At 43.1% G+C, this 12,204-nt stretch overlaps 1 protein-coding gene across 1 annotated transcript; it reads left to right on the top strand.

Annotated features, from left to right (window-relative positions):
* Positions 1–4,021: 4,021 nt before the first annotated feature.
* On the top strand, positions 4,022–12,102 carry LOC103374099 (major facilitator superfamily domain-containing protein 4-A-like; the record flags this gene model as incomplete). The annotated part of the gene is made up of 7 exons (XM_008304133.1): positions 4,022–4,254; positions 6,682–6,880; positions 8,404–8,652; positions 9,369–9,505; positions 9,555–9,687; positions 10,351–10,524; positions 11,955–12,102. Coding segments are annotated over exons 1-7 (1,273 nt in total), but the record flags the coding sequence as incomplete, so codon positions are not given.
* Between the last annotated feature and the right edge of the window lie 102 nt (positions 12,103–12,204).

Here is a 12,204-nt window from a genome sequence, read left to right on the forward strand (position 1 = left end):
ATGTGTGAACATTCGAGAAGAGCCGTGCTGACTCGCTGTAGCTCTTTGAACATGAGTCGTGTCCGAATGGTGGAGGGAATCCCAAGCAGGTCTTTGTACGTTTGTTCACACGTTGAAAGTCTTTAAGATCTCATGTGGATCTCCTCAGGTCACGGCACGACAGTCTTCCTACGCCTAAAGACCGAGGTCAACGCCACAAACAAACAGTTTTACAGTCCAATCTGTCCCAGCTCGGGGTTTAGTACGTTCTGAAGGATCTTTCAGGGAGATATATGCTGGGTTTTGTTTTGCTTGTAATAATTAGGACAGAACAACTCAAGACATTTACAGTCTGGGCTTTGTTGTCCATTAATGCACGAGACAGCTTTAGACAAGTCAGTGGACGAATATACGTGTGCTGGAGAACCATTGACCTCTGGGAGTTTTTCTCAACCATAGTTCTAACAAAATTAAACTCCTCTGCTGGTGAAAATAAAATGCTTCAGGAGGACAAATGAGTGGAACGACTCGGACTCCACCAAAGGCTGGGTTACACTGAAAACCCTCACAAACTGTTTGTCTGTCAGAAAGTGGTTATAGTTGCTCCGGCAGCATCAGTTACCGTCATGGCTGACTTTAAGCTAAACATACCTGCTCTCGCCTCGTAGTACAGCCTTCTGGTAAAACCACCGTCACCACAACTTCTAAGAGTTTCCAATAATCTGTCTTAAGCCAGTAGTTGATGTGAACAAAAGCAAAGCTCAGAGCAGAACCTTAGCAGCTCTCAGTAAGTGAACAACACTACAAAGACTTGGGATTTCCTCTCAATCAGTGGGTGACTCGATTCACAGACTTACCGCTCATGAGATCCAAAAAGAAAGTGAGACTGTTCATAGAAGACGGAGGTAGAGAAGCTGTAGTCAGAGAAGTGGGTGTCAAGTGCCTTTAAGCCGAGCACTGAACCCCTAAACGACACCATCGGGGGGGATTTATGTTTGTGTGTGTGTGAAGAGACAGATGCCGGTGAAAGTTTTTCTACCTCTACAAGTGGAGAATGATGTTGTGGACCATCCAGACCTCTGTTCACCTGTCAGCGAGCGAGAGCTTGAATAAAGGCAACGAGGAAAGAAATTCAGGGCAAACCTGCAGGGACTTCAGAGGGATGCATAGCCGTGGATGTTACACTTCCAACCCTCCCCTAACCTTTCCCTCAGTGGCAGAAGTATTACTGTGTGTTTAGTTGTGGTACATGAAGCTATTTTAAATACTGTAATGAAAAAGAAATAATATATATGTATTTTAACAGATGTTTTCATCTTTTTCAGTGAGTTCGACGCTGTTAAAAAGACACAAAACAAACAATAGAGCACTGTATTTAAAGTATAGAAAAAACAAGAAAAAAAAGCGCAGATGATATCTAAATGTTTTATAAAAGATAAGTTTAGATTTTGTATGAGATGTGATATTTTGTGTGATTTGTCCACACTGTTATACGATGAGAAATTGAATGTACTGTGACTGCCAGTGGGCATCAAATTGATTGAATAATTAATCAAATAATGAATAAATAAAGTATTGAAATTCTGGATAACCTTCACCTGCTCAGTGTCTGTTTTTATTTTATTTAGATCAGCTGACATGTGGCTCTTTAGGAACAGCAAGAAAAAAACCTGCAGTAACACAGATGAGCAGAATAGTGGCGCTATTGGACAACTACAGGCCGTTTACTGTAGACCAGGAATGTCCACACTGGTTTCCAACGGGGCCAAATTTTATCATTTGAAAATGTCCAGCGGCCAACGATGGCCTTTGACGTACTTTTTGAAGCATAAAAATGACATTCTCTGTTGTATAACAGCTTTATTTTTAATGTCATAACCACTGTCATTTGTTAAAGTGGCAGCGTAACGACATTTAAGGCTTTCTTTCACATTTGGAGAAACAAATAGAATTGGGGACATTTAAAAGTATCGTGTTGCACCTTGTAACTCAGGCTTTTATTGTCATTCTTCTTATGATAAACATGAATTGTGGGTAATGAAATATGGTCACTGTTAACAAGTCATAAATGTATTAAATGTAAATGAATTCTTTTAGTGTATGAACTCGCTCAGGTCTTCTAGAAATTTGACAAAATCTGCTGGGTCAAAAACATACATACAGCAATGCTAATGTTTGGTTTGGCCACTGGCTAAATGGATTAAGGTTTTAGACTGGTCTCCCCAAAGTCATGACGTAAACCTCATCAAGAACCTGTGGACTGTGATGAAGAAACAAATATTTATCAGAAAGCCAACAAAAGTGGTTGAACTGCACCAATTCTGTTCAGAGGAGGGTCAAAGATGCAATCAGATGCATGTGAATGGCTTCCAAAAGCACCTAGTTGAGACAAAGATGACCAAGTATGAGCATTTTTGAGGCAGCAGATTTTGTCACGTTTCCAGAAGACCTACAATGAATCTTGAAAGAACCAAAATGCACGATTGATGTAGGAACTATTGGAAACTCAAGACTGTGGTGATATAGAGATGGTCAGTAACACCTCGGCCTACAGCCGTCACATCTGCTCCAGTTGTTCCTTCAGTCCCTGGTGCTTCTCAGGCTTTCTTCTTTTCCTCCTGATGTTACAGTCAGCTGCCACATCCACCACAGCTGCCCTCTTCTGCTACTCGTCTACCACCACTACAACAGGTTGCTTAGGATCTTAGCTCTGTTGTTCTCGGCCACTTTCGGTGGTTGGTCACACCAGAGCCTGGGGACCTCTGGTCCATACTCAGCACAGATGCTCCTGCACCCTGCCCCATCCACTTGGTTGTCTCTCCGTGTCCCAGCTTGGATCTTGAACCCTGCTGTTATGTGTCTCAGGGGCCTCGTTGCGCCGCCTGCACCTGGAGTCCTGCCTGCTGTGGTCGGCCTCTGCTGCTCTGGTGCTCAGGGCCTGTTCTTGTGCCAACCTCTGTGCCGTCCTTCAGGTCGGCCTGTTCCAGCCACTGGTACAATTTCTTATCACTCCTCAGCAATATCAAACATTTATTTTGCAGAGGCCAGAACACACTGCTCTGACTGTGAGGAAGGACATCGTTACTAAAAGCCAATGTAACAGTAAACCTGTGAGTTGCGTTCACAGTCTTGTGACGGGTTACGTACCTGTGCATTCATTTTTGAAGATGCATCAACAACACATCATTTTAAAATTGCCTTTCACTGTTATTATTCATTGTCTTTTTTAAAGTTAGTATCATACGATGTATTTAGTGACATCATTAGACATGTTCATGCTGCACAAGAAGGTGTGATTTTATCCTGGATGTGTGCATGACTCAAATCAAACACAAAAAGGTGTCTCATGTAAATGAATCAACGATGTGTTTCTTTATTACGTGTGACTGATCTCAGCTCATGCCATAAAACCAATACGACTCATCACAGCGTTCTAAGCTGCTGAGAGCAGCGTGATGATTTTACTACTTAAAGCAACCTTTGCATCAGAGGTTCACTCTAAGCTACCGCTGTGTTGTTGTTTCTGCCGTTATGAGCAGCTAACTTCTTGTTCTTGAGAAGATTAGACGTCTGAAATCAGTCCTAAGACAAGAAGAGACAGATAAATGTGAAAAAGAATCAACAGTTAGTATAACAGTGTGGGTAAGAACAGTAGCTCCATGTTGACAATGCAGACCTCCTTCACTAACTTTAAATAATCAGTGTTGGCAAGTTAGCAGCTAGGATGTTCAGGATCTGTATTTTAAATCTTTGCATTACTATTCTAAACAATTACGACCACGCCAGAGGAGGACACGTGAAATTTATATTCTTCCTGCACTGAGAGAAAAACTGAAAGAGGGCGGCGCTGTCAGTCAAGAGCCAATCAGCTTCCAGTCTGTCAATAAGATAAGTGGCTCAGCAGTGGGCCAGGCCAGGCCGGGCCAGGCTCAGGGATTCCTGGACACTGTTTACTTTCTGCGTGAAGTTGAGGCCGACGGAGAAATGAGCAGCTGGCAGCTGTGAGGCCTCTCAGGACGTCAGACTCCTGCGAAGAAGCGACATGAAGCTGCTGGATGAGCGGCTCTGGTCCCTGTTTCAGCGCCACTGGCAGCAGACTCTCACCTACTGGAGTGTGTTCTTCAGCTTCGGCCTGTGCATCGCCTTCCTGGGGCCCACCATCCTGGACCTGAGATGTCAGACCCAGTCCACCCTGCAGCAGATCACCTGGGTCTTCTTCTCCCAGCAGTTCTTCCTGCTGGTGGGCAGCGGCGTGGGAGGCCTGTTTAAGAGAACGTGAGTGTGGTTAGTGATAAGTGCTGATGTGCTCTATTGTTGTCGCTCACAGGGTGTTGGAAGTGTGTTTTCATATCTGAAGGCATTTGCATAATAGTCCTGCAGTATTTCCATAAAGACTTATTTCATCTGCAGTCATGGGAACCTTGTGCAGTCTGCTGTATGTATTTCAACCAGAAATCTTCATTCAGTCTAATAATACACTGATATAATGAACAGTTGTGTTTTTAGTGCTGGAACATGTGCATATATCTGTGATGATGCTGCAGCAGACTGTATTTATTATTATTCACATTCACAAAGCCCCTGAGTGTGGACTCGCTGTGACCTCAGTGACCCTAAACTTTAGTTATTCTGTTTACATACTACACGGTTCTTTGTCAATTACTTTTTAGCAATCAAGGGAATAAATAAACTTCTTAAGACAAACATGACTTATAGAATATATAATATTAACCCTTCATGCTCGTTGTATGTTGTCGCTTTCAACTGTGGCAAAGAAAGGCGTTACGGAAGTAAGTTTTAAATTATTGTGTTTTAAATCAGGTCAAAAAATGCTTTAACAAACCGGTACAAAATAGTTTAATATTATTTTCTTTCATGTGGCGGTATTATCTATAAGAAATACATGTTGTACATATACAGTGTTGACAGCAGTCGTGGACATCAAGGACATGTCATATTTTTCGACCACTTTTCGACCAAAACATAAAAAGAAATCAAATATTTACATGCAAATAAATAGCATTCTGCCATCTCTGCCACAGGTGCTCACGTGGCAGCATAAATACAGCGTTATAAAAACGTTTAGACGGCGCTTTAGGGCAATAAAATGTTCCGAGACAGTATCCAAGAAGACAAATAAATCAACAGGATTAGTCATTTTACTATTGGGTCCTGCTGGATGAATCATTTGACCGCTGTATAAATTTGACTCATCAAAAAATATGGATTTGAAATCATTTGCTGACCACAGCCACACATTTGACAGAACTCACAGGAGGATTGTTTCAGGTGTGTGTCTGAAACAACTGAACATACATGAGTGTAAACTGGTTCCTACAACAGCCAAACACCCACAAAGAATCTTCCAACAGGCTGCTCTGATACTGTAGTTACTGCCTAAAAAAGGTGAAAACCTGGAGGTTAGTAGCACCTTTTCCTTAAACTTAGATATTTCCTGAACACTTCACGACTGTGTGTCAAAAGACAAATAAAGGTAGAGTCACTCTGACACATCCAGTATTTCAAAACATCCTACAACGTTTAAAGACTTTCTCTTTATTACACTGATTACGCTCTTCAACTCCTATAAACATCTGATGTTTAAGCCTTTATAATCTCAGCTGGTTTGGATCATTCTGACAGTAGCTACAGTTGGTTTTAACCCTCTGGTGGTTACCGACAGGCAGCTGAATGTTTTTCTACAGGTCTTTGGTGAGCGTCCCTTTAGTTTGCTGGATTTTTATCTGGGACAAGGTTAAAGCGACACTGGAAAGTTGGCAGGAAACAAAGCGAATGCAAGGTGGCGACAGCATGGAGGTGTAATGAGGCTGTAGGCTGCAGGCTGTGATAAAGCTGCTGGGTACATAAAAGTTAGTGGAACAGGAGATCATCAAGGTGACTTTACTGAAACAATACCAGAGCTGGAAACCCTCTGTTCCAGCTGGCCTGGGTGGAGAGACAGAATCGTCTTCCTCTGTAGCTTAATCATTGATGCTGTCTTTAAGAGAAGGGTAAGTGAGAAGGGGTAATTAAATCCCCCATTATGATGACTTTATCTGTAATTAGCACTAAATACAACTAATACGACGACTAACAGAAGTGTTTCCCAGTTTGAGGGTAAGACTTTCAAACAAGTTACAGCTAAGTTTTGGTCTTGATTAATAAGTAACAGACTTTTTATTACTCACTAACACACTGAGGAAGCTGCACGTGGACCGGCTGTAAACTAACTGACCCGAAACTTTAGTAATGATGTTAACATGCTGTGCATTTCTTTGTCTCTGACTTTTCTGCAAACAAAGTGACACATAAAACATCGATGATTCAGGCTCATTTCTGTGTCGTCACTTTCAGCTGGGGCAAGAACAGGAGTTAGTGACAGAAATTTAAAATGACTGTGTTTGAAATCAGACCATCAGAACAATAAATACAGTTAACGAGCAGGTAAAGATCAGTATCAGGTCATATTCTCTTCTTACTGCCGACTTCTTATCACTTTCAAACTCAGTTTTGGTCTTTGGTTTATTAATAGGTTTAGGTGGAGGATTGCTGCCACTCCTCATCCTCTTGCTGTACTTCTGGGGATATAAACATTTATATGACTGTGATTTGGACTCACACATTCTTCATGTTGCCACCAGGTTTCAGTCAGAATGTCTAAATACTCTGCGTGATGCTTTGGGTGTCGTGTCGTTCCTCCAGCCTCACGTCCTCCCTGTCAGCCCTGTTCTCCTGCACTCTTCTCATCTCCCTGGTGTTTGCCGTCATACCGCTGTGTCACAATGTGGTGCTGCTGTCCGTTGCCATGGCGCTGGCTGGCAAAGCCATGGGGGTGATCGACACCATCGCCAACCTGCAGCTGGTGAAGCTGTACCAGAAGGATTCAGCCATCTTCCTGCAGGTCAGAAAGGGCGTTCTGTACGACAAAAACATGGTTTCACAGCGTCAGGATTTTCATATGAGCAGTGGCTTACATGTGTGGTGAATATTGATTGAGTTGACCATGTATAAAATCAGGTTAAACATTCATAAAGAAGGTGGGGTCATGACCATTTTTGCATCATTTTCTTTTCACCAATCTGTGGATCGATGTTTAAAGTGCCATAACTTGACAAATAATGTAGCTCAAGTCCTGAAAGTTTGCAGGCTTATTGATATGTGATTTTGTAGCATCAAAGACTATATGTACATACCAATGAGGCTACATGATTTCAGAACTCCAGCTACACTATTTCTCAGGTTATGGCACTTCCAGCATTACTCTACAGATTGGCACACAAAAAAAAAACAATCCAAAAATCAACATGATGGAATTTTGAAAAATTACATCACTTGTGACCAAAAAATTTCAGACGTTTTACTGAATAACAAATGCAAACACAGAAACAATAAATCTGACAAATATGAGAGCGTGAACTTTTTAAAAAATAATTTGGTGAAATGAGGTGGAATGACCTTTATAAAATATTTTTTCACGATGCTGAAACTGAAACAAACACATCTATTATTGGTCAATTACTAGTACTGTAATAATAAGGGGCTGCAAGGTGGATCAGCGGTTAGCACTGTTGCCTCACAGCAAGAAGGTCGCCAGTTCACGTCCCGGTGAGGACACCCAGGATCTTCCTGCGTGGAGTCTCCATGTTCTCCCCGTGCAGCGTGGGTTCTCTCCGGGTTCTCCGGCTTCCTCCCACAGTCCAGAAACATGCTGAGGTTAATTGGTGATTGTAAATTGTCCGTAGGTGTGAATGTGAGTGTGCTTGGTTGTCTGTCTCTAAGTGTAGCCCTGTGATAGACTGGTTACCTGTCCAGGTGAACCTGCCTTCACCCTGAGTCAGCTGGGATAGACTCCGCCCCCCATAACCCCAGTGAGGATTAAGGTGTAGAAATGATGGATGGATGGATTTTGATTTGCCGCAAAGTCTGGTTTAGTGTCAGTGTCCTCATCAGGAGGTCCAACAGAGCTAATAGAGGAGTTAGCCTTTTTGCTCTTTGGCTAAACAGGTCATCATTTGCTTCAATATTAAGGCAATCATTTGTCAAACATGTGGGATGTTGTTGGAAAGTACTGCAGTGATTACGTCATGATTCCTGGGTTTTATAAATGTCTGTAAGTTGATTTATTATGATGTGAAATAAAGCTGTTCAGCTATGGAAACACTTCAGTTGTTTATCCCATAACAGATAACATGAATAAACAGATTCATTAATTACAAAACTGCGTTCAGGTATTTCAAAAATGTGAATCCTATTAACGAGGACAGTGTTTCTCTTTTCTATGACACAAAAAAAGCTAAATTAATAGAATTATGTGTTACTGTACATGTCAAAATCACATCCTGATGTTTACTCTTTGACCCAGGTCAGTGATCTTTAACATTTTTAGAACCCAGACCCTCCATAATCCATGTGGTCTGTGCCCAGGCTTTGCATTTCTTCATCGGCCTGGGCGCGCTGGTCAGCCCCCTGGTCGCTGAACCTTTCCTGGCGGACGACAACTGCGTCCTGGGATCCAACTGGACGACCAACTCCTCCTCGGACCTGGAGCATCTCCGCAGCACTCTGGCCGGGCCCGGAGCCACGCTGCACAACACCTCCCAGTATCCTCTGCACACCGAGGGCAAGATCATGACCCGGGTGTCGTACGCCTTCTGGATCATGGCTCTCATCAATGTGAGCTCGTGTCAATACTAAATGTGTAGCTAACACTACAGTATGCTGCCCTAAAAAGACAAAACACAGCACGGTTTGTCCCAAAAGAGTTCAGATTATTAACCTTTTACAGCTTACACACAGTTTAACCTAAGAGCCTTCAAACTACAACCTGTTTCTTACTGTAGTTTCTGCTGTGAGGCTGCACGATGCTACGTAATACGGCCATTTTTATCCAGATAAACAAGTGCCACTAAAAGGCAAACTGTGTAATTAAATGTAACATTCAAACACTGTGTATAATTAGCTGGAGATGCTGATGGCTTCTTGGACTTGCAGGCAATAAGAAGAAAAAAAAAAACAGCACTTAGCAACAGTGATTCATCCTATTCGGGTAAAAAAACTCATGCAAAAACTTTGTTGTGTAATTTATGGCTACAGTTTCCACGCAGTGTTGAACAATTTCCACAAGGCAAATTACCCAAATGGAGTTAAATAACATCATTACACGCTGTCTTTGCATTTCTTCAGACGGTTACCGACTGTCTTACAGCCACTCAGATAAAATGATAAGCCGCAGAGCAGAATTACATTTGACATCATCATGTGTTTGACTTAGACCTGATAAGACGGCCTGGACTCTGCTTTTATGACATGAGCGTTTACAAATCGAATCAGCTGACAGGAAGTGTTGCCTGTCCCCTCAGTGAACAATAGTGTCTTTGTGTGTTTGGCAGCTCCCTGTGCCGGCGGCAGTGCTCGCATTGATGTACCACGAGAGGCTGCTGCCTTGGTCCGGCAGCAGTCCACGTCTGCTCAACAAGGAGTCTCTGTCCAGCTCGAACCTCGCCGAGGACAGCGAGCAAGGTAACGCGTGAGCTCTCGTGACCTCTCTGCTCAAATGAAAACGACAGAGCTCTGAGTGTCCCTGTCTCTACAGGACACGGGAATGTGTTTAGCTGCTGTCACCCCTCCAAGCTCCGGGGTCGCCCTGCTACGTTCTTCATCCTCCATGTCGTGGGTGGAGCTATCCTCTTCATCACTGATGGAATTATAGTGAGCTTTCCCGTCAACGCTACACTCACATACACTATGCTCACTCTGAAGGGGGGGGGTAAGGAGGCCAGCAATTAAATCACTCACATCCCATTACGACTGACTGACAGCTGCATCAAAAATCCCACTCATTCTCAGGTCAAGAACTTGATTCAAAACAGTCAAATTTGCACCTATATTAAAATTTTACTGTGGCTCAGGATGCAGCACAAGTGATGTCTGTAGCCCCAAAAGAACCTAGTGAACCCCACTGTGGCAGGTAGGAGCACTAATGACTTGCATAAAGAGGAGGAGGAGCAACAAACCCCCAATAGAAATCCAAACTCAGGTGTTAATGGCTCCTTAAGGATATAAGCATCTGGAACTCCCAACTAGTCAGTCAGAGCTGATGAAGCCTCTTGGATGAGAGGTGGAACGTCTTCAAGGAACTCAAGCAGGTCCAGTTGTTACGATTAATCTACCAGAACAGTGATGTCTGTACATGAAAATGCACCAGTCCACGCAGAAGTCATGAAAAACCCTCTTGGACTCGTTTGAGCATCAAGACGCTTTCATGTTTTCTTCAGTATCAAAGGATTCCAGTGATTGTTGTGGTGAATATTGATTTAAATCATTATTCCAGACCCCTGCTCCTGCTAAACTGCCGGCTTTGTTGTCCTGCAGGGCTCCTACGCTGGCTTCGTCTACACCTACGCCGTGTCCCCTCCTCTGCTGATGGGCCACAAGACGGCCGGTTGTCTGGACAGCGTGTTCTGGGCCTCCATCACAGCAGGAAGACTGGCTTCCATGTACCTCTGCTACAGATATACGCCACCCAGGCTGATCGCCTGTAGTCTGGTATGGATCCATATTTAAAAGGACAAATCCACCCCGAGGAGCATTTTCTACTGAAAGCCATAAAATCTAATGCAAACCATTCCAGACAAATATTTGAGCTGTGTGGGGATGTGGATGATGAGATTAGGCGGCACCGTTGTGAGGAGGATCATTGTCTAAGTACACATACGTAGACCTTTGAGCTAAAAATTTTCAGGCAAGGAAACTTCCACAGGCTTTAACAATGGCAGAGGTCAGAATCACATGACTTCATCCAGCCAATCAGCGAAGTCACAATGGCCACTGCCCAATCACGAGTCAGCCAAAATTATATTTTGACACAAGTGTCATAAGTAAGTCTGACCGGTGATTTAGAAATAAATGTTCCTTCATCTTTATATGTGTATTTTTTATAATCATTTATCCAGATATTATTTGGATTTTTTTTCTAAATTAGAATTTTTTTTAAAAGTCGAAAAAGAAAAAAATGTCCCCTTATATCCACCAATAACATTCCAGGGTTGAAATGTGAAATGTCCATTTCAACAAGTGCCCCTGTAAAGGATTAACGTTTATTTGAGGCACTTTAAGAGCACTGCCATCGACTTCTTCTGTCTTGGACTCCATCTGTCCACCTCTCTGTTACTCACTCATTCAAATCACACAACAGCTACTTGGATGTATGTAAAACCTGGCCTGGCTACTAAAGCTCCACTCCATGTTTAAGCTCAGTTAAGCCAAAGCTGGTCTCTTCACATATATGTCACACCATGATCAGTCAGCTATGGGCAGCCATGTTTTATACATTTGTTAAAATAGCTCAGCTAGGAGCACAAACTGAAGATCTAGAGGTCCCTGGTTCAGTCCGGGGCACTGACCCTGTTTTAATTGCGGGTTTGAGCAGCTTTTAAGCAGGCTGGGATCAACAGAACTTGGTCACTTGTGGTTGTACGTCTAGAAGCTGTGCAGACACTGTGGCTCATTAGCGAGCAGAGCCAAAGCTGACTACAAAAAACACTCTGGCTTATTTGTGTTTGCTTTAAACCATCACAGTGGTTTTAGCTGATGCTGCTTCTCTCAAAATAGCGTCAGGTGGATTGTTTTAGTGGAACGACTGCATGCAGGGAGACGAGCGCTGTCATTAGATAATTAAAACCAGCAGAGCTGCCTAACTGGAGCCGGAACTGTTCCGTGTGGCAGGCTGCTGACCCAGAGGTTGTTGTTCCTCATAGGGAAGTGAATTTTCAAAACAGTGACACATAAACAGCAGAGGGAGAGGAGAAAGCCGTCTGACGTGACCGGCCAATGGCAGGCTTACACCCATAGTTTACATTCAGAGAGTCAGACGAGTGCAACTCGTGTTCCAGCTTTTGATTTCAGGTTAACAAAATAAATGGACACTTTTGCTGAGTCGTGGTCCATCTTGTGCTCTGTGTTTGTGTTCCTCTCAGGTGGGAGTCATCGTGGTCCAGTGCCTGTTGTTGATTTTCTACACCAGCAGTGTGTTTCTCTTCATCGGTACCTGTGTGCTGGGCCTGTGCATCAGCAGTGTGTTTCCCTCCATGCTGGCCTTCACAGAGGACATCCTGGACTACAAAGGTACACAAACACAAGCGCATTCATTCACAAAAAAGCAAGTTTGGAAGGCAAACACTGTATATGGAGCTCTAAAAATAACTTCAATATCAACAACACTAATAC

Source organism: Stegastes partitus, unplaced genomic scaffold (assembly GCF_000690725.1).
Source record: "Stegastes partitus isolate 25-593 unplaced genomic scaffold, Stegastes_partitus-1.0.2 Scaffold2142, whole genome shotgun sequence".
NCBI classification, from domain to species: Eukaryota; Metazoa; Chordata; class Actinopteri; family Pomacentridae; genus Stegastes; species Stegastes partitus.